Source organism: Neurospora crassa, linkage group III (assembly GCF_000182925.2).
Source record: "Neurospora crassa OR74A linkage group III, whole genome shotgun sequence".
Classification (NCBI taxonomy): Eukaryota; Fungi; Ascomycota; class Sordariomycetes; order Sordariales; family Sordariaceae; genus Neurospora; species Neurospora crassa.
The window spans coordinates 3651894-3673254 of NC_026503.1; the positions used below are offsets into that span (position 1 = coordinate 3651894).

At 52.8% G+C, this 21361-nt stretch overlaps 8 protein-coding genes across 9 annotated transcripts; 4 read left to right on the forward strand and 4 right to left on the reverse strand.

The window, feature by feature from the left end:
- Positions 1 to 113: 113 nt before the first annotated feature.
- Positions 114 to 2103, reverse strand: NCU11181 (Ras superfamily GTPase). Its single transcript, XM_001728456.2, has 4 exons — positions 1618 to 2103; positions 1258 to 1401; positions 981 to 1046; positions 114 to 874 (listed from the first exon to the last, which is right to left on the reverse strand). Exons 1-4 carry the CDS (start codon positions 1634 to 1636, stop codon positions 534 to 536), a joined length of 570 nt encoding a protein of 189 aa, XP_001728508.2. The 5' UTR covers positions 1637 to 2103; the 3' UTR covers positions 114 to 533.
- Positions 2104 to 2449: 346 nt separating this feature from the next.
- NCU00382 (hypothetical protein) lies at positions 2450 to 6230 on the reverse strand. Its single transcript, XM_952175.2, has one exon. It carries the CDS (start codon positions 5380 to 5382, stop codon positions 3139 to 3141), a length of 2244 nt encoding a protein of 747 aa, XP_957268.1. The 5' UTR covers positions 5383 to 6230; the 3' UTR covers positions 2450 to 3138.
- A 5513-nt stretch (positions 6231 to 11743) lies between these two features.
- Positions 11744 to 12179, reverse strand: NCU00384 (hypothetical protein; the record flags this gene model as incomplete). The annotated part of the gene is made up of 2 exons (XM_952177.2): positions 11744 to 11809; positions 11859 to 12179. 2 exons carry the CDS (start codon positions 12177 to 12179, stop codon positions 11744 to 11746), a joined length of 387 nt encoding a protein of 128 aa, XP_957270.2.
- Positions 12180 to 13244: 1065 nt separating this feature from the next.
- On the forward strand, positions 13245 to 14325 carry des (delta-subunit ATP synthase). The gene is made up of 5 exons (XM_952178.3): positions 13245 to 13466; positions 13539 to 13568; positions 13689 to 13842; positions 13947 to 14125; positions 14194 to 14325. Exons 1-5 carry the CDS (start codon positions 13365 to 13367, stop codon positions 14224 to 14226), a joined length of 498 nt encoding a protein of 165 aa, XP_957271.2. The 5' UTR covers positions 13245 to 13364; the 3' UTR covers positions 14227 to 14325.
- Positions 14326 to 14779: 454 nt separating this feature from the next.
- NCU16680 (hypothetical protein) lies at positions 14780 to 15495 on the forward strand (the record flags this gene model as incomplete). Its single annotated transcript, XM_011395751.1, has 2 exons — positions 14780 to 14806; positions 14938 to 15495. 2 exons carry the CDS (start codon positions 14780 to 14782, stop codon positions 15337 to 15339), a joined length of 429 nt encoding a protein of 142 aa, XP_011394053.1. The 3' UTR covers positions 15340 to 15495.
- Positions 15496 to 15633: 138 nt separating this feature from the next.
- NCU00386 (hypothetical protein) lies at positions 15634 to 18382 on the forward strand (the record flags this gene model as incomplete). The annotated part of the gene is made up of 2 exons (XM_952179.3): positions 15634 to 15786; positions 15974 to 18382. The coding sequence occupies 2 exons, from the start codon at positions 15634 to 15636 to the stop codon at positions 18203 to 18205; spliced, it is 2385 nt and encodes a 794-aa protein (XP_957272.3). The 3' UTR covers positions 18206 to 18382.
- Positions 18383 to 18669: 287 nt separating this feature from the next.
- NCU00387 (3-oxo-5-alpha-steroid 4-dehydrogenase) lies at positions 18670 to 21144 on the forward strand. Its single transcript, XM_952180.3, has 2 exons — positions 18670 to 19667; positions 19736 to 21144. The coding sequence occupies exons 1-2, from the start codon at positions 18956 to 18958 to the stop codon at positions 20128 to 20130; spliced, it is 1107 nt and encodes a 368-aa protein (XP_957273.3). The 5' UTR covers positions 18670 to 18955; the 3' UTR covers positions 20131 to 21144.
- NCU11182 (alkB) lies at positions 19601 to 21227 on the reverse strand (the record flags this gene model as incomplete). 2 transcript variants are annotated; one of them, XM_011395696.1, is made up of 2 exons in its annotated part: positions 20910 to 21227; positions 19601 to 20835 (listed from the first exon to the last, which is right to left on the reverse strand). In XM_011395696.1, the coding sequence occupies exons 1-2, from the start codon at positions 21033 to 21035 to the stop codon at positions 20167 to 20169; spliced, it is 795 nt and encodes a 264-aa protein (XP_011393998.1). In that variant the 5' UTR covers positions 21036 to 21227. The 2 variants fall into 2 exon arrangements, with proteins under 2 accessions (XP_011393998.1, XP_011393999.1); XM_011395697.1 differs by having other exon boundaries at positions 20167 to 21139.
- Positions 21228 to 21361: the final 134 nt, after the last annotated feature.

Below are 21361 nucleotides of genomic sequence, written 5' to 3' on the forward strand. Positions count from 1 at the left end.
GGCGAAGCCGAGGACGGGGCTCTTGCCGGGCTACGTACTAGTAGTGTCTCTTCTGCACATGCGTTCCAGCCCAACAAATGATGGCATACACGTGTTCTTACTGGGGAATCACTCCGGAACGAATCCTTGTCATTCGAGAACTAGACTAGGCTTTGTTGGAGATGTTCACGTTCATCCGTACATACAATGATTCTACAGATTGCTAGAATGACCGCTCAAACTCGGGCCGGGCTAGGTAGACACCGTGTTACTAAGGGAATAGAACAAGCTATAGGTACCGGAATCTGACGGAGAGCAAAAGATAACCTATACCGTTAGAGCCAGATAACGGCAGTGGTCAAACGTACACTAGTCCCTCCAACGTCCCATTTGTGTCTGATAAGCCTCGTGCGTATCTGTTCATTGTGAAAATACGCCCGTCAATTTTTGATATCGCGAGACCCTCCAGTTCCTTCATTGTCATCATCGTATCATATTACAAAATGTTATTACCTGACAACCATCCTGTGCTGCTCCGCATTTCATCAGACCCCTTAAACGTACTGGGACAACCACCTGATAGCCTCTCCGTATCCCTGTCTCATAACCACAGAGCACATAAACACCTCGATGGGGCGGATGCCCTCGAGAGGAACCCTGCCCTTGCCGGTCGTTTGCCAGAGCCCGAGTCTCTGCCTGAGCTCGTCCTCAGAGACGGCTTCGGGATGGTCAATCTTGTTGCCGAGCACAACGAAGGGAACCTTGGCCAACTCCTCCATCGAGAGGAGCGCGTCGATCTCGGCCTTGGCCTCGGGGAGACGCTCGTGGTCCTTGGCGTCCACGAGGAAAACGATACCGTTTACTTCGGGGAAGTAATCCTTCCAAAGACGACGGGCTGTAGATACGTCATTTGTTAGTCGAGACCGCAGCAGTAGAGCGGCTTGTCAATGTCCCGAGAGGATTTGACATAAGCCCTAAATAGGAGATGATTATCCACTCACCCTGCTGATGACCGCCAAGATCGAAAGTGGTGAACTTGACGTTGCCGACAGAAAGCTCCTCCGAAGCTACAACGAATCATGTCAGCCATAATTATTCTCTAAACATCTCGCCCTCACATGTGCGCGCATATCTGATTCGGTGTATGGAGCCAGGAACGGGAGTAGGGACGGGAAGAGTCGAGGCGAAGGGGGAGAAGGCGGAAGGTGCTCGGGTATCAAGGTCCCGGCGTTGACGGAGAAACAGTGGCAGGTGGCAGCTGCAGGTGGTTGAACTGACTCGGATGAAGAGTAGGTTGGAGAATGGCAACGCGATCATTCTTCAACATGTGTAGAAGAGTGGTCTTTCCGGCATTGTCGAGACCCAGGAAGAGCAGCTTGCCATGCTTGTTGAGCAGGCCGAGGTTGGAAAGGATATCGTAGACTGTTTGTTGGTGGCGCCATCATGTCAGCTTTGCGAGTTTCCAGACGTGTTCGTCCAATATCATCATGAACAACCCCTTCCCAAATCCCCAGCAGTCCGCATGTTCATGCTATGCATTTCCATATCCATGGTGCACGACAGTGATGAACGAAGGGATGACGGGAAGTTTGGGTAGGTAACGTGGGCGACGGATGGGATAGGGATGCGACAACATACACCAAGACCACAACCACATGGTGACGAAATGATTATCTAGAAAACACCTCTTTTGTCGATGATACGGGAAAGTCGAGGAGTTCTAGAAGAACAGGTAGTCGTGCAAAGCGCCGGTAAAGTGTTAGGCACACAAAGAGGGACCGGCGAAATCGTAGCGAGGGTGTTGATGAGGCTTCGTTGCTGGCGTCGTGGATGTTGCGATGCGAAAGCAGCTGGAAGCTATGACAAAAGTGTACGGGGCGGCGGCGGATCGAAGGCGGTCGGGCACACGCTACAAGGAAAGATGTCCATAGAAGGTTCAATGACCCACGCGAGCCCAGAAGTGCACTGCTGGCATGAACGATACGGCAGGCGAGGACAGCGCTGGACTGGCCCCTGCAATAGTCTTGTGACTGTTGGCCTGGTATTTCAGGCATTCACACGTGACCTGTCTTTTTTCCTCCCCTTTTTTGCTTGGTGCAGTGAGCGAGCATGCCCGTGGGGCAGTCGGGGGGGGGGGGGGGGGGGAAGCAAGACGGCCCGTTCAGGGGCAAAATCCCCGGCACAACCGCCCAAAAGGCCCGTCACCGCCCAAAAGAAAGGAAGAAAATAAAAGAAAACAGCGGGAAATAAGTACCTGTAAACTACCACACATGCACGCCCGCCTGCAGCTGCCAAAGCGACCGTAGCAACCGCATCAAGAAGCCATGCAGGTGGCATTGATGCAAGATTCAGGAGAAGGAGGGTTCCAGATGCCACCCGCTCAGTCCGACAAATCTCCCGTCAAGACGCCGTCACTGCTCTCGCCTGTAATCCCAGACGTTCATCGAAGAAATAGGTTCACTGAATGAAGCAAAGGAACACATTGGCTTGTTTTGAAAATTTTACTTCTTTGTTTGAGGTATGTAGGAGGAGGATCTATAGTTATGTATAGACGAGTTTCCTTCCCAACCCCAGCACTTGGTTGTGTATGTCCAAACCAAGATGTCAGCTCACAATCGCTGATACGGATTATTGCCAATCCGTTGCCATCCGTCTCGTCCCCTTCCCATCCTCCCGTCGTCTCCAGAGGTCTCAAACTCCAAGACAGGTTCTGCAGGGTATATCTACCCCCGGCCATCAAATCCGTATCTCCGCCTCTACAGAGAGTCCGATTGTGTACACGAGCGCTCTGTAAAAAGCAGCGTGCCACGTAGAAAGTGGAAAAAGTAGAGCAAGCGCAGGCAGAAAAAAAAAGAATATGTACAAAAACGTTAACAAGAAAAGAACAAGAACATACAGAACATGTCCGCCCAGGCACAGCCCAAAGGAAGCCGACCCGATGCTTGCTTGCAACTTCGAGTATGCAATTATAATGAAACGGGTGGTACAAAAGGTGTAATCAATGAGCCGGGGGATGAAAATGTAAATACCGAATGCCGGACGAGAGAAAGCCGCTGCCGCCAAACGTGGTAAACATCAAAAAAATGCCTCTCCAGTTGCCGTTGTAACCCAGGGTATAATTCGCCATGTGAATGCTGATAAACGGCCCTCGCCGTGAGTTTAATAAGAAAGAACATAGTTGCCCTGGCCGATCTTGCCAGCCATTATTAGACCAACTTCGCGCATGCGCTCGGCACCTTGTCCTGGAGGAGGTCTCTTGGGCTGAGCCTTCTCCTTGCGGGCCCGGGTGCAATACTTTTGATAATACTTTTCTTTGCGCCTCTGGCGCTTCTCCTCCAAACCCTTGACAATGTCAATGGCACCCCGAACGTGAGTGTCTTGGGTGGTGGTGCCAGCACGGGATCTGCGAGGCTGCTGCTTGTTGATGTGAGGGAACATGACAGGACCCTTGGGCAGTGACTTGGTGAATGTCAGGCCCGGTCTGAATGCGAGTGACTTGAACGCAACGCCATCGGCTCCCGTAACAGGAGAAGCAAGGGGAGACTTTGCGGAAAGAACAGGAGGCGGAGGTGATCTCATCCTGCGGGGAGAAGAGCGGTCGAACAGGTTGCGATCATTACGGCCGCGAGACTTCTTGGGGCAGGGAGAAAGACGCCTTTTGGGCGGAGGCGAGCGACAGCGCCTAGGCGAGTTCTGAGCCTTCTTTGCACGACCAATGCGGCCACGCTCCGAGTGTAAATCTTCCAACTGCCACATGTCGTCCTCGCTATCTTCATGTCCGTGAGCGCTTTTGTTATACAACTCCTCCCCCTCATCCTCAGGCTCCGAGGTGGGAAAGCTGGGATCAATGTCTTGAGGAATGAAGACGAGCTTGTTCTGCTTGCGGGCAGCCATGCGCTCCAAGTAAGCCGCCTCCAAGGGACGGTCCTCATCCAAGGTACCGCAAACGAAATCTGTGCTGTCAGGCAAATCAGGGGTAGCAGGGCGGAAGTCACGAGTCCTAATCGTGTCGCGCCTCTTGAGAGCACGGCGAGCGACGTTGTTGCCATCTGAGCCAGCAGACGAGTCAGAGGACTCGTCAACGGAACCCCGACGGAAAACGGGGGTAGCACCAGACAATGAAAGATCGGCAAGACCACCAGTAGTCCAAAGAACCAGGTCATCGTCATCCTCATCGTCGGACTCGCCGAACCCAATCTCGGAGTCGGTCTTGTAACCGTCAGACGCATCATCACCCCAGACAGAGACGGAGTGACTATCGCTGAGATCTTCGTCTTCGTCCTCGTCTTCGTTGTCGTCCTCATCGTCGTCCATGCTGTCCTCGTCTTCGTCCTCGTTATCATCTTCCTCGTCCTCATCGCCGCCCGCCTCCTCCTCATCATCCTCTCGCGCTTCGCCCGATTGCATTGCTTCCTCAAGCTCGGCCTCTTCTTCGGCTTCCTTTCCGATCTTGCGAATAGCGAGCTCCTTCTTGAGCGTGTCGTCGATGGTAAGCTTAGGCTTGAAAGTCAAATCCTCGCGTATCCAGTCTTCTTCCTGAGGCTCATCGCTCGCGAACTCGTGGAACCGGACACGCTCGCTCTGCAAATCTCCGAGCTGGGCAGTAAGATACTTCTTTGAAATAGTAGCCACAGAGCTTCTGCGAGACAGGTTTTTGGGGCTCAATTCAAACAATTCCTTGAGTGGCGAGGTAACCGAGGTTGGGAGCGGTGTAGCGGGACGGATAGGCTGAGTTGGCGAAGGCTGATCTCTCTGTGGATGGGGAGCACAAACAAACTTGATGGTCGGTTTCTTGAGCGCTTCCTGAGTCTTTACTTCCTCCTTGGCTGGCGTGGGCGGGGCGTGCGTCAATGTTTGATCGTTAACTAGGGGCTTGGCCGCGCAAGCGAAAGAGATGCATCGCTTCTTCTCTGGCGCCGGCGTGGCAGCAGCCAACGGGGCTACCTGGAGTCCTTCATCCAAGACAGTGCTGGGCTTCGTGTCGGTGGCTTTGGACGAGAGTCGGAAGGTGATGCCAGTGCGACGTGGGCTCGGTGAAGTAGTACGAGGAGGGGTAGTGATTCCGGTATCGCAGGTGTAGTCGGCAGTCGAAGCCAGGCTGAAAGTGCTGGTGATAGAGCGTCTCCTTCCCAGTCGACGTGGTTGATAATCAGACTCGGCATGGTCAGAGTCGAAGGGGTTATGAAGAGCCTTGGTCAACATGGACTCTTGATGTGGGCTGCCCCTGCGAACGGGAGCGCGCTCAAAGTGTGGTGGCATGGGTAGCAATGTCGAATCCGGGGGTTCATCCGCATCGGTCTCCAAGTCTTCCTCTAATGACGGCTCCACCATGACGGACTGGGACGTTGTCCACGCAAGGACATGTGATGCCGCGAGTTCGCGCGACATGCGTCGGTTCTCCATTTTGGTAGGCGGGTACTAGTACTGGTGCTGGTACTGGTACAAAGTATTTGATAGGCGGGTTGAGTAGGTTCAAAGGTGTTTGCAAGTGTTGACGGTAAGGTGTGGTGGTTATCGTGCTGGAGAGCGTTGCGAAGGGGAATGGCCAATCGTCAATGGATGGGTCTTGTCGACTTCGCGGGGTGTAAGTGAGGTCGGGAAGATGGTCGTCAGTAGATAGATAGTTGAGGACTTGCGGTCAAGTCTTCCTAAAGCTCCGCGTAAGCAACGGATTAGGTTGGGCCCCTAAGGACCGGTTGGCTATGACTGCAAAGGCATGATGAACGATCTATGGAAGGATGCAGGTTGAAGAGTGGTGTGTGCTGGGTGGTTGTGTGGGTGTATCAAGGCAAGGCCCCTGATTATCAACGTGCTGCGTTGCGGCCGGCCGGCAATGAGACGGAGCCAACGCAAGAGCAAGTACACTATGTATGTAGCTTGGCTACTTGTTGGGGGGGGTAAGTGGTAGGCTGCGTCTGAGTAGGTTGTTCGTTGTGGATGACGTCTAAGTTGCCCAAGAGGTAGCCGCCGGAACCGTGGCGAAGAATGGGGAAACAAGAATAAGGTAACGCCTTCTAGAAGAGTTGCCAGGTTCTTGTTAGTGACGGGACTGGATGGAAGGAAAGGGTCCTCGGCAGATGTCGGGGAGGGAAGGCAAGGCGTGAAAGAAAGAAAAAGAAGCAGAGAAAGCGCAAAGGCGATCAGCTGGTCGGCGGGCGGGAAAAGGCAAAAATATCAGGATGCGAGGACCAACAAACAGAAGGCACCGAAACGGAGGGATCGTGGAAATATCGAATAAATGCAAAAGCCTGTCACGGTCCAGCAGGTGCCTGCCTGCTATGGAGTGCGGATGGGGGTGCGTCTTGCGATTTTGGGGGTGGGGGAGGGGGGTGCAGCACCGTGCACGGATGCCACTGGGTGGTTACGATGGATAGGTACCTAGGGTACCACACCAAGAGCGGGCTTGCTCCAAATGAATGGAGCCTTCCCGGCTCTTTTGCAAGTGTGCAGGTATCCACGGGTACGTACCGTGGACTCAAGTACTAGTAGTACTACCGTACCTTCCCTGCCTCCGATAATAGGTCAACCGCCTGTTGCGAAATGGATGTCGTTGGGATGTGGATGCGCGCACACGCAACTGGCGCGATGCTGCTGGTGGAATCCACGGCAGAGGGCCAACAAGGACAGAGCAACTATGTAAGAACTAGGGCACCACGGGCAGGGCAAGGGTGACCAGCTCCGAAAAGGAACGGGGAAGGCGGGCGAACGAACGATCGGGACAGGCAGGCGTGTTAGGGGATCAAAGCGACAGAAATTAAAGGTGCGTACCTCTTGAGAGGGATGATGTCCACGAACGAGGCCTGCGCTGCGTAGGTAGCTGGTACACACCTCAGCATCAGCACACCAGTACATACCTCTAGGTACCTCTACGGACCCCAGGGTTCTGCAACCGAAAGAGACTCTGCGAGAGGGAAGCCGGAAAGGGTAGGGCCAGGGAGAGGAGGAGAACCAACCACGCTAACTCAATTTCTGGTAGTCCGTGAAATGGTAGTGGGGCGCGGCGGCGTGCAGTGGCTGCCAATTGATGCTGAGCGATTGCTCTCCGAATTGCTCATGAATTTTGCACTGCAAAAGGGCAATGCAGTGCAGTGGACGTCGAGTGGGTCTTGGATCGCATGGATTGAGGCGCACACAGAAAGCCCACAGCCTTTTTTGCTGCTAGTGCTGAGCGTACCCAGACCCGAGCTAACGAAATACGGGCCAAGCACGAAAAGAAAAATTGAATGTTGGACTGAACAGGGGCCGGCCGCCGGCTAGGGATGCGCAATGGCGAGAAAGAAAATGGGGTCCCCAAACTCAGACCTTTCTCCTTCCGTTCTTGGTCCGGGTACCGAGTCCCAAGACTCGAGATCCCCAGTGGTAGGATTGGAGCAGAGCAAGATCGAAAACAAAATGAAAAAAAAAAAAAATGTTTTCGTTGCGAGTGTCCGAGTTTGAGTGTGTGCGACCCTCCAGCTCCCTTCAAAGCAGGGGAACAACACGGGACCGAGCAAGATTGATCTGAATTTTTGCCGTGGTTCTGCGTGGGTGTGTCGCCGGTTCGGTAGCTTACACGGAGGTTCTCTGAAAGCCCTGGCCGTGGTTCCCTCGAGTTGAATGCGCACGGGAGAGAGATGAAAGACGAGTGAGAGCCTCATGTGTCCGGGCTCTTTTAAGGTTCCTTATATGCCTCCAAGCTGCAACTACACCAATGATATCCAAACTGGGTATCAGGGCATCAACACGACGCTTTTTTTTTATGTATCTTTCTCAACGCTTCTGTGGCCAAAAGGGCTCTTTCTCCGCAGTTAACGGTGTGAATCATGAGCACCGCCGCACCGCGCGGTCGAGATCGGCTACAGTACCTCTTCGCTTGCCGGTGTTTGTGTGTTTTCAACCGGGCAAAAGGCCGGAGGCGTAAGCTTGTGATGGCCTTGTTGGGTGTTCTTGTGCCTGGTACGGCAACGCATACATGAGGCAGCTATAAGAAACCAGCCAATATCTGTCAACTGCACGCACACCTACCGACCACCACACGTGTAGTAGAGACTCGCCTCTACCTATCATCCCACATTCTGGCATTTTGCTTCTGTCGCTCAGTGTCGCTCATGTGCTCTGATCCAGTCAGCTGGGGCTAAGTCCACACCATCTTCTCGTCCACACGTTGCAGCGGACCAGCGCATGATGGCAGTCAGTCAAAGCTGACCATCACACAAAGAAATATGTAAAACACAAAGGGTGAGAATGACCATCCATAGCAAAAGAAGGTAGGGGTCGTTACACCAAAGGGCAGCCCGGCGAACGCGGCGGCGGGAAGGCGGCGGCGGCGGACACTCGCACACACGCGCAGACACGGGTGTAACGGCTTTGTCTTGGGTGTCTTGGACTCTTGGCACCTTTGCAAAGCTTTCGTTGCCAAACTGAAGGTCCTTTGCCAAGCCTCCCACGTTTTGTGCTTGGCTTTGTCTTCTTGCTGTCACTGCCGTTTGAACTCGCTTTCATTCATCGGGAAGTGTACCGGAGGGGGGTCTCCTTTGTCTCTATCTCTGTGATATCCACTGAAGAAGAGGTCGGGAACGAAAGATCAGCTCTCTTGGCCATGATCCAGCGCGCAATCAATTGTTGATGGGACATGGCCCGCTGCGTGGGAGACGCTTTGTTGGCAGATTCTGATCTCGTCGATTGAATCTTTTTTCCCATTGGTTCCAGTGGATGAATGGAGCTGAAACGGAGCCTGCTGGAACTTCGGATTGGAGCACTTGTCTTTCTGGAGTTAGTTTCTCAAAGAGAGTGGGCCTCACACTGTTACGTATCGCCGGGATACCGTTCACGGGCCAAAGACCCAGGAGAAGGCCGAAAGAAGTTCAGAATGTCAGGGTATCCAGGGGCGCAGGGGGCCAAGGGACAGGGGGGGGTCTCCGACTTAACCGGAGGAGGTCGGATCGGGTCCCTCTTCTCTGAACCGGCTGGGCTCCATCATGGAGCCGCTCCGTCCTTGTGGCACCTGTAACTGGCACACACACTCACAATGGCACTTCCACCATTGTGATAACAGCCAAAGATCAGCTGTGATTCCATGAGCCAAGCATGGCCAAGAGAGCCACGACTCGGGACATTTGTTCCACCTATTGAGAAGACGGTAAAGAAGGCGACGACCGTAGTCTGAGTTTCGCTGTTCAGGAGCCCTGTTCAGAAGGTGGACAACCGAGGACTTCAACAAATAGAACGGAGGCTGGTAGGGGATGCTGTCCGGTGTCGAACTCAACAACGGCGGGTAAACTCTGAACCCTTCAGTTTGAGAACGAAATGCGGCAGACAGGAATGCATCCAATCATGTCCACGCCAATTTCTGACCTCCCTCCGGGCACCGCAACTGCAGCAAGCAGGCAATGGTACAGTACTGTAGGCGAGTAAAAGACAGGCTATCCACAGCTACCGTAGCACTGCCAACCATCCCAAGTGTCTTGCGAGAGAGTTTGTACACGACCCTATACCGGGCTTGGGAACTAGTGATCGACTTCGTCATTCTTCGACGATTCAAGTTTCTTGTGTCCTGGATTGTGCGCGTGGTTATAAATCATCTCCTGACAGCACTTCATGCTATACTGATGCGCGGCTGTTGGGCATCCGGACATAAGCTCGATCTTTACACCCGCGTTATGCGCGGCGTCAGCCTTGGATTGTAGTGACGAAATGTCAGGCCTTCGCCATCAGCAGGTTTTGCACAATCGAATCTAAGGACCCCCCTTTACGTTTGTTTTCGTAATACTGTAGGGACCTCGGCACGAGCAGGAGACTACACTACTGTTGTACTGTGTGTTAGTGTAGTGCAGTAAATCTCTCTACAGGGACTCCCTTCACTCGCCAGCTTCGCCGTAGACCTTGCAGCGAGGTGTTCGATTTTTTTTTCCGCATCTCCATTCCTTTTTTGAAGGGGGGTGGGGGGGGCAAAATGCTTCGGAAGCTTGATGCTGGTAGCTGGAAGGTTTTAGTGTACATATACCCCAAGAACATTTTCATGTGAGGTAAGGATGAGGGTCAAATGATTCGCGTTAGGGTCCCACCTACCGTACGCCAAATGAACAGAAAAAAAAGAAGAAAAAAGTGACAGGCCAACTAATTACCGATACCTCGTTTCCGGGTGTCGTACACGTACATAGTAGGCGGGTTGCCGACAAGACAGTCACCTGCAGAAGGCTTGCAGCTCATCCTTTGCCTGATATAGATGGAATGGGTAGGGCTTCGTGAACCACAATCTCAGAATTCAGAAATGTCGGTGTCTGTCATCCCATCCCGGAAAGAATTCCCCTATGCGGCTGTCCGTCGAAAGCAGAAGGGGGGGGTTGAGGGTATGGCTGACATGCAACATCATGAACATTCCGCATCTTCAGCTTTAGCCTCACTAGCGAGCCTATCGTTGGTGGCATTTCCTACATTCTGCCCATAAGCACCAATCTTACCCCATCTTATATGTCGACAGAACAGAGTACACTCCATGTAAGCCCAAACTCTTGTGGATCCCTATACATAGTGTACTAGAGGCGAGATAGGCGCGGCCGTAGTGTGCGATGAGGAGCGTTGGGAGGATTACGGAAGAGGATACCAACGGACAAAAGGGAACTGATGCTCGTTCTGATGTCCACTTTGATCGTGGAACTTGTCATCATCAGATTCGGGTTCAGCCACCGTAGCGACGTCTTTGAGAAAGTTGTAACCCACTGCTCTTTTGGTACGCTTCGTTCTCGCTTGTCCACGCCACGGCTCCTCTGGCTGGGAGGAGCTCTGGATGTGGAGGCTGACCTCGTCACACATTGACGTTTGTTTAATGAACGTTACACTTGACTTTGGGGGTGGACACTGGCGATGTGACTCTCCGCCCCACTACGTGCTGCGCGTATACCAAGAACGACTAAGCCGCCGGCCGCTGCTCAACGCTAGTCTGCGTGGGACTGACTCTGACTGTGACAGCCACATCCCGAAGGTATTGTTGCTGTTGTGGTTCATATTCATCCAATTGCTTGTGCTGAAGCGATACGTCGGTGCACAACGCACACCATTGCGGGCACCAGTCATCCCGAAGCTCAACGCGGCCAATCAGTCAGCACTGCGAATAACGTTAGGAATGGTGTCAGTTGTTGTGCTCTGATGGAAAAGGCACCCCACGCTCGCTTCACGGGAGAATGAAACGAGACACCCGGTATGGAACCTGACCCCGCATTCTGAATACATCGCATGGCCGGAGATTTTGGATGAAGACAGATTTGGAAATTCGAAGGGAGATCAGACGGCCCGATCAGACAGGACCAGACGATCAGGTTGCGCGATAAGTGTTCCTCAGCCTCTTCCGAACCCGCCATGTTGAGGGCCAGGCTAAGCTGCCAATCCTGTTTCGCCGACCACCGCTGATCAGATGGCTTACGTTTGTTTGATGAGCAAGCAGCGAATTTCCAGAAGTGTGCCACGCGCTCGGCAGGCGCTTTGAAGGGTGGCCAAATCTAACTCCTTCGATAAGAGCGCGTTCCGACATTTTAGGGCGGTGAGGCAAAAAACTGGATCTTGTGTTACCGCACCGGTTGGATGGCGTTGGATGTCAGAGAAACGACTGCCCCCGTCCAACGAAGTGTGAGAGCGTCAGTATCTCGAAAAGGACCAGAGACCCCCGATATCAGAAGGAGACATTCCGAAGAACCCTATCCATTTCACTTCGGTCCGTAATCACCTTGAACCCACATTTCCAGTTGTCTTTTGTGACCTCATGTTGCTTCGTTACTCGGAGGCAACCGAATCAGGTGTCGATCCTAGGGTAGCGAATTTCACTTGAGGCGCGAGAAGCAAGCGCTTCTTGGCAGAGCTGTTTCAGTCAGTAACTTGAAAGGCCCATTTGTTGAACGACACCATACGCTACCCATCTGGTGACGCCTCGCTGTCGGGTCCATTGAAAAGATTTTGATATTGCGGCCGTGAGACAAACCGGCCCTTTTGCGCGCTTGGCTGTGATGGTCTTTCTCGCAAGGCGATAAAGTTGGCAGAAGCAGCTTTTTGGCGATGAAGTGGTTGGCAAAGGCATGGGAGGATACGTTAAGCGTGCGGCTCGCATGGTCTGACTTGTGCATAATACTCGCATTCATCCATGCCAAAAGCAGGAAAGGTCGGTCTTGTCGGGGGAAGATCGACCTTGTAGTGTTGCGTATTCCGGGTCGGATTTGGTGATTCCTGGTCATTTTGACTCTCTGTGGTTGGACCCGACCCCTCCTCATTAGCCCTATGGACCCTTGGTGCAATATGTACATAGCTGCATGAGAATCTCGGTCGTTGTCCGATGGCATACAATTGCAATGGCGTGGATGGATACCAATGAGGGATTCAGAGATAGGCCACGGGGTCCAATGCGCACTCATCATGGGAATCAGCGCTGTGGTTTGCGACATGATGGTCTTTGTTTCGGTCCATCCAACATGGGAGCATGGGCAAGCTGGAGGTGTTCGGTGACAGGCGTCATGAAGCCATCAGGAATCGGAGACCGGGCAGCCAAAGCACCATGAGCCCAAGGTTTCAAGCGCTGACACACCTGGGCCGCCTAAACGATTTATCAGCCGGAAAACTGGAATGAAGTTTAACTTGCCGGTGTTGACGTGCTGAGGTCTTTTTCAGGTCGCACCGCATACAATATGCGCTTGAGGTTATTTCATGATCTGCAAATCCTGGATGGAAATCTAGAACAATGCGAAGATGCAAAGACGACTGGCTGTGAAAGTGAGAAACGACATGGTAGTTTTGAGATGTGCCGTCTCGGCAATGCCCCTGGTGTTGGGTAAATTTTCATGATGTTATTGACCAGGTGAGCCAAAGGGAAGGCCAGCCGATGCAACTGAAGTTCGCGAAACGGAGCCATTGGGAGCTTCACTGCAGTTTGATCGGAATAGGTGAGTGGCTCGTGCTCCGCTGCTGTCGAACGTGGCATGGGGCGTACAGGTATGTCGAACAACGTGGATTTGCTTGGACGAAAGCTTCGATAGAGCGTTAGAAATTAGCTGCATAATCTCTTGGCGCGTAGAATGTGAAGTCGGTGTGTCATCTCCTTTTTGTTGCATCATCGAAAAACGGGAGTTTCCGCAGAGCCAAGAACCATCCCGACCGTGCCCGACGTCAAGGTTCTTTTGCCAAGCTTTTGCCTGGTGCTTCGCTGGAAGACAAGCTCCCTCCAGTGCTCGAGGTGCTGAGGTGCTGAAGCTCTCAGAAGACGGGCCCCGCACAAACATTATTCCTTGTCCCCGGATCCCGGCTAAGCGAATTTGAGGTCGGTACTCCATACTAGCATTGGGCCATTGGCAAAACTGCTTGACGATACGGAACGACCGATCGCGACAACGACGACGGCCTGCCCTCAATTGAGACCGCATATCACCATGAACTCCCTCCGTATTGCTCGTGCCGCCCTCCGGGTGCGCCCCACTGCCGTCCGCGCCCCCCTCCAGCGCAGAGGGTATGCTGAGGCCGTCGCCGACAAGGCATGTTGATGTTCAGAGTCCCAAGCTTCCGTATCGTTATCATAGCTCTAACTGTTGTCGCATGTCATGTAGATCAAGCTCAGCCTTTCCCTCCCTCACCAGGTACGACTGCGACCCGGTCCGATCGATGCTCGACTACGCCCATCCGATGCCACCTTGACATGTGCCCGCGTATGCCATCATGGTCCAGCACCATGGCTGACGAGTTATTGCCGCATATAGGCCATCTACAAGTCCCAGGATGTCGTCCAGGTCAACATCCCCGCCGTCTCCGGTGAGATGGGTGTCCTTGCCAACCACGTTCCCTCCATCGAGCAGCTGAAGCCCGGCCTTGTCGAGGTCATCGAGGAGAGCGGCAGCAACAAGCAGTACTTCCGTACGTCATCGTCCTCCACAACCGCAACCGCAACCGCAGCGGCAGAAGCAACAACAAATGTCGCCATATCAAAGTACCCTTTGGGCTTACACGAGATGTTCTAGTTTCCGGTGGTTTTGCCGTTGTCCAGCCCGGCTCTAAGCTCAGCATCAACGCCGTTGAGGGTTACGCCCTTGAGGACTTCAGCGCCGAGGCCGTCCGCGCCCAGATCGCCGAGGCCCAGAAGATTGTCAGCGGTGGTGGTAGCCAGCAAGACATTGCTGAGGCCCAGGTTGAGCTCGAGGTAAGTTGGAGAGGCGGGTAGTTGGGCGCGATTCCACCGCATCTGTGGTTACTAACGATATGACGTAGGTCCTCGAGTCCCTCCAGGCTGTTCTCAAATAGATGTATCACCATCCTTAATCCTACCCCCATTGTAGCATACACCATGATTTCCTATCTTAGTTAAGGAGACAACACCTGAACATGCTGCTTTGAGTGTGCACAGATCTTGCCTATTGAGGGCCACTAGTGATCGGCCATCGTGACTGCCGCATCTGACAACAGCCGTTTTATTCACTTATGTTTAGGGAGGCACGAGCTTCGCTTACATGAGCAACTTCCGTTTGGCGAAGGGTGAGTATACCCTTACATCTTACGGACTGATCACCGTCAAAAAACCTCCAACTTCACAACCTTGGCTCAATAATCGCGTTACGCCGAATATCATCACCCTTTCCCTACGTAACCTACGATGGACATTCTTAATCAACCTCTTACCCGACCTGGCATTTATCCTGTCGCGCTCAGCAACTGAAAGCGACACAATAGGAGACGCGCATTCCTACTCTGCGCTACCCCCAGCTCGCACATCAACATTATAAAGCTTGTCTCGTTACCACCACTCCGGCTTTATCATAGGCTCAAGACAGGGTTTCCGGAGCGGTTGATACATACTATGCAACGCGATCGGGAAGGCGAACATGTATGTTTGCTCGCAACTAATCCTCCTCCTTTAAGCTAGAATTTGCTGCACCCTGACTTCGCTTTCGGAGAATTAAGCTGCCATACACTGTTGTTTTTACTCACGTCTAACCAGCATCTGCGAGAATATAGTTTGGTTGGGGGCGCAAGTCAGCCGCCGAGGCATGTTTCGTACAGCCAGCGACGCACAAGAGGACAATCGACCCGGGGGACAACCCAATCAACTTCAGGAACCACGCATTTTGGGACAAGTCCTGGCAAAACCGTCCCAAGGACAGCTCCAAAGTATCGCCCCAGTTCCGAACATACAACTCGCCGGAAATGTTTAACCCACGATCAAAAATCAACACGCCCAAACATCACGAAGGCAATCCCTCGCCTACTTATGACTGGATTTCAGAAGCGCCTGTCTCATCTCCCCTAACAACGGGCAATCGCACGGGCCCAGTTGCTAAACCGTCGTCAATCAGCGGTCATCGTATGACTGCGAGGCAGCTGTTTGACCAGTACGGCATAACACCGCCTCCCGGCTAGTTATCGGACAAAGGGGACGAAGTTGACGAAGAAGACGAATCGATAATCAAGGAGCACCACGACAAACTCCAGGCCGAAGGTGTCAACATGTCGAGAGTCCGGAGATTCTGGAGGATATTCCATTGCCATATATGTGGCGGTGATGTCAAAGCACAACTCTATTGTCCTTCTTGTGGTCACCCATTTTGTCGAAACTGCCAGCCGGAAGTTGTTGCGGAGGAGGATGTCACGAAAGTGGTCACAGCATCTCAGGCTGTTTACCCTTTTCAATCGGTTGATCCTATTCCCAATACCATGAAGCCACCCATGCCTACGGAGAAACCGATCAAAGAAATTTGCAAACCAGATCCGAAACCTGACGAAATACCAGCAGTAACACCATCCGCAGCAGGTGAGGCAACGACAACAGACACCCAGAGTGGCGCCGTTGGGCGGAGGAAATCAGTGGTGAGCATTCGACAATTCCCGTTCTGTTAATCGATTTTTACATTTCCAAATTATTACTTTCATTTTTTTTTGGGTTTTCTATTACTTGGGGGAGAGGGGGGGGGGATGGCGTGTGCTCAGTCTCCCTCTGAGGTTTATCACTTTGCCCACTCAGATCAATATACCTTGGCTGACAATCTGTTTAAAGAAAAGCAGTCGCTTTCTGGTGGCCGGCCGGAATGCCAGGTCAGTAATTTCTGATTCACGGGCCTCGACCACTGAACTGGCATTAGTGTCATCACCAGAAGCTTATGCTCTTGTACAAGCCGGAAACGCCAGTCAAGATCCCGCAGGCCCTCAAGAAGTAGAGCATCGCAAACGATCCTCCAATGTGCAGAACGAAACAAGGCTAGCAAATCCGCCTTCCGAGACGAAAGACAAGCCATCGTTGCATCAGTATGCTTTCGCCCCAGCTGTTGAGGAGTTCAGCCAGGCCACTACAGAGTACACAGAAGGAACACCCACACTGAACGTATTTTCATCCGTCAGCAATGCACAAATCACCCATATTGTTGCATCGGAAGAGACTCGGGGTACCCTTGAAACGTTGTCACCGTCTCCCGTGCACCCGCCTTTACCTCCACTCCCTTTTCTTCCTCCTCGTACAATGGCCAGCGATCTCAAAAAGACACCTGATACGAGCAGGTGGATCTCACCACCAAAACCGGTAGCTGCTGTATCGCCCTCTCCTCCTCTGCCCGCCCCCCATGTTCATAAGATGAGGCCCGCTCAACCTGCTGTGGCAAGACAGTTCTCGGCAGTGAAACGACAGGCTAGAAAACTCGCGAATGGGCCAAGCTCACGGGCATCGGAGGAATCTCCAGGAGCGGACGCCGGGACCGTGAAAGGTAGCAGTGGTAGTAGTGTTAATGCTACTAATCGGTATTATATGCCCAAGGTGAAGGTATCCAGTCCGCCGCTATGGTTAAAATTCCCATCGACGAGAACAGGAGGCAATTCCAATCAGACGAAGAGAGCTGTACCTCCCGGAAATAGCGTTCGGACTGGAAGCGTGATCAGTACGGCTACACCTATGACTTCCAACACTGGTGACAGTAAACGAACTGGTGCTTCTGTCGGTAGTCATGCCATTCAGGGGACATCAGCGCGCGAGACTGTCACTAACCCATATTTTCCTCAGCTTGATCAACAAGAGAGACAGACTGTCGAGAAAGGCGAGGAGTCGCGTCACGGGGTACAGGAGCGACAAGGAGAGCACGGGGATCATCAACATAGCGGCGATTTTCACGAACAGACAACACTACATGGGCACGCCCGAAAGGTCGGCCGCAAAGTTAGCGAGGATCTGAAGGCGCGAATTCTCGGCCTACCAGTATCTGAGCAGGCCTCCAAGTCAAGCAAGGGGAATTCGCATCCGCTTCAAGCAGACAGCAGAAGCGGCAACAAGGCCGGACTGGCCACAGTCATTAGCCGGATATCAGAAATGCAGTCCGATCGTTCTACCTACTCAGGCTGTTCTACCCCCTCAACCATTCGCAGCGTGGTCACAACTCCGAAAACACGGCCGGGCCGAACGCTTACTCCAAGTTCAGAAAATAGTGCAAAATGCGCTGGCGGCGATGGACGTCACAGCCAGAATCGAACGCCGACACCAACCACTTCTCGTTTCCCCGGCAGCCATAGCCAAGAGTGGCTACAGCAACAGCAACAGCAACCCTCATTACTACATTCGGCTCGGCAGCCCACTGGACAACGCGTCAAGGGCCCTCATTCTCCTCCAGCTGTGGGGGACATACACCATCAGACTTACAGTTACTTTACAAGCCTATCATCCCTTCCTTCGCGCTCCCCGGTGACATCCTATCAGTTTCGTGATGCCATCGTAGACAGGACAAAACACAGCAACCACAGAGTAACAACCAGAAGAGAAAGTGAGACAACACCTTTGCTTACCTCCAATGTTGTCTCTACGCCCACCGCTAAGACGCTAGACAACAGGCCATCACCGAAAAAAGCCCCGATTGCGTCGTCTGCTGGTATCCATGATCACCTTAGTGATGTTCGTCGGGCTATTCAAGAGAAGACGAGCTCTGACGAAATCCGCCCGCCGAATGAAGTTGATTACGGATACACATCATCGTCAACACCACAAGAGATTAAAAGACAAGCAGAAGGGTCATCTGAAGAAGAAACTGGTTGCCACCATGATCCAAGTACAGGTATCCATGGATTAACGATTGTGTTGCACCTCAAGGGACAGGAAGACCTGGTCATCAGCACGGATCTGACTCGCGAGGCTTCGGGCGCGGATGGCGCCACTAGTGTGACTATGAGTCTCTCTCCTATTATTCCTCTGTCACCGCAGTCTCCAAATTCTGGCCACAGGGTAGCTTCACCTTTTAGGGTGATGGATGGGTAGGAGATCAAGTGGTTTGGGGCTCGGGAGAAGAAGGCAGTGATAGGATCGAGATTGTCATACTTGGTATTAGGTTTAGTGAGTAGTGAAACCCATCACCGATGTCTACTTCAAAAGCCTTTTTTTCTTTCTTGTCCTCCGAGTTTGCGATAGAAATACCACCACATTGTATCTGTCCACAAGCCGAATCTCTCTCTCTGTTTCCAGTAATGCTGTAGGATATCCAAATGCGCCATCAACAAAGAATGGTCCTTCCACCTGCTGTGAGCTCCATCTACCCCGGCTAACCTAGGTAGTTTCATCGAGGTCACTTGTCGTCGCCAAAGGAAGTGGAAGCTAAATAACTGCAGTGGTGTTGGCGCTAGCCAAGCACGGACCAACCGGACGATGCGCTGCTTACCTCTAGTTGCAGAAGCGCTCGCGCTTGCCAACGAACACTGAACCCTGACTGACACTTCACATGCTGCCCGAAACCCGGAAAGAGATAGCGGCGAGTCCAACTGACAAGGGACCAACGACGGTCGTCCGACCTCAACGAACAAAAGAAGAGTCAACACGTGGAAAGTCGATTGATAGACCGTTCCGTCGAAAACCACCTCAACTCGCTAGTAGCAAGATACCGACCAACGACGACCACTTCCTAGGCACTTTAGTTTACCGGGACTAAACACCGGACATCCGAGGCCTCGAGACAAAATCGGAGCCATTCAACCACTCATGCTCACCCAACCAACAAATCACTAGCAAGAAAAGATGGAAGACCTGTGGAAGCCATTACTCGACAACACTACACTAGCAGCGCTTCTACAGAGGCTGAACGATATCACCCCCTCACAATGGTGCCAAGCCTACTACCTCTTTGCCGCGGGCGCGGTGGTGGCCGTAGCAGCCATGCCCAATGAAGTGAGCAGGAGGCTGGTTGATTATGGGGCGAGGAAAGTTCAGTCCGTAAAGGTGTCTCGGTCTGGGTCTAGATCTTCTGAGGGGAAAGAGGAGAACGACACCGGCAGGGGCACGGGAAGTGAAGCCGAAGTCAAAGCCAAAGCCAACCGTGTGGAGCGTGGCGGCGACAAGAACTGGTTGCTCTCCTTAACCGACACCCTCACCTCCTACGGCCAAGTTCCGCACTCCTGGTTCATCACGTTTTACGTGGCATCTATGGCATGCTCGCTGTTATGGTTTTGGCAGTTTGCTGTTGATGGGAGGGTGTTGAGGGTGGTTACTTGCAGTCAAGCCTCGCCTACGGCGAAGGGGGGAGATGAAAGAGGAGGAGTGTCGGCGTCTTCAGTTACTCTCGGTCAAGTCGGCCTGGCCTGGACGATGATGTTCCTCCAGGGAAGCAGACGGCTGTATGAAGACTCGTTGGTGCACGGAAAGTCCAAATCTACCATGTGGATCGTGCATTGGGTTTTGGGGCTCAGTTATTATCTGTTTACCAGCGTGGCTGTTTGGGTTGAGGGATCTGGTAAGGTGTTCCTGGAGTAGAGTTGTTGTGCTGTTGTTTTTTGGTGTGTTAACATTAAATGTGTCTAGGGGCCATACTGGAGTACCAATCCACAGGAGCAATCGATTATACCATGCCATCTTTCAAGTCGTTGGTTGGAACCTTCATGTTCCTCTACGCTTCAGTCAACCAGTACAGATGTCACAGGCACCTCGCCGGGTTGAAGAAGTACTCCCTTCCTGATCTGGGCCTGTTCCGCTACCTGATCTGTCCTCACTACTTCTGCGAATGTCTGGTCTACCTTTCACTCGCGATCGTTGCCGCTCCCCAGGGAGAGCTGCTTAACAAGACGCTCTTGTGCGCTTTGGTGTTTGTCGTGGTCAACCTCGGGGTGACGGCAGCGGGTACGCGGAAGTGGTACGCCGAGAAGTTTGGGAGCAAGGCGGTAGAAACAAAATGGGACATGATACCCTTCATTTTGTGATTCTTCTCCTCTGCTTCTTCGTTTGTCTGTTCGAACTCACGGACGACGGTTAAACATAGGACCCAGCTTGCTCCCCAGCTTGGAGACTTTCAGAACATCGCGATACGTGAGGCTGACCCGGACTCCCCTCTGGTTTTCCCCGTTTTGGTACAGCGACGGCTCGCGGAGAAGACTCCAGTTTGCAATGGTCCGCTCCGACATGTTCACGTCGGCCGAAAGAGGGTCAATGCCATGAAGGTATTCAGTGTACAGGTCCGCGGTGGTAATTAACAAGCTGCGCGGCTCTTGGAGAATTCTCCACACGGGCTCCGAATCAAGGGCCCCGTCTTCTTTGGCCTTGTAGAGGTTGAGGCACAGACTCGATCCAAGGCTCACTGTGCAAACCACGGGGTGGTATGCCGCTCCGTCCTTGTGCGGCATAATGCCCGTGTTAGGAGGGTATTCGTTAATAAGGACGTGGTTAGGCCGGCCGTGGGGGCTATCCGCGAAGATGTGCTGCTGCTGCTGCTTCTCTTTCTCATCGCCACTGCTATCGGATGAGGACGGCAAAACTGGGACGGAGAGCAAACGCGAGATGATCGGTTCTTCTAGCCAAGCTGGTAATGGTTGGCCATCTAAGAGGGTATTTTTAACCAGATCCGAAGGCCATGTTTGAAGTCGGCGATGGGTCAGTTGACGCCATCTTGCTTTAGGAGCCCTCTCAACCTTTTTTTGGCCCGTCATGGTGATTAGAGAATGAAAAAGGGAGCCAGGGAACAACAAGCTAGTCATGATGATACCTTTTCAAGAATCTTCTGTTCCTCCTCTTCACTGATGAAATCCGCAATGTAATAAGCCGAGGGCGGCAGGCCTGCTATACGGCTCGCCTCGAGGGAAGGCGGCAGGCTGAACTGGGAGGACGCCATTGTATCGTTCGTCGCCCACTATTTGATGCTATTTGGTCGCTCGTTGATGGTGATGTTGAGGCTCTAAACAGCGATCGATGGGAGAGACGATCGATAGAAGGTGGATAAGATGGTCGAATGGCAGTAGTGTAGTCGTGGATGGAGTCAGTCAAATCGTTGACATCAGTTTCATGGCAACGAATCATGGGCTCGAGATGGCATGGATGCTGGCTTGCAAGTGTCTGCGTCATCAGCACTATTTGAGAGAGCAGGGGGGTGCGTGTCTGTTGTGGTGTGTCTTGCGAGGGCCTCCGCCCGTTATGGGTGGGTCCTCTAGGAGATGTCCG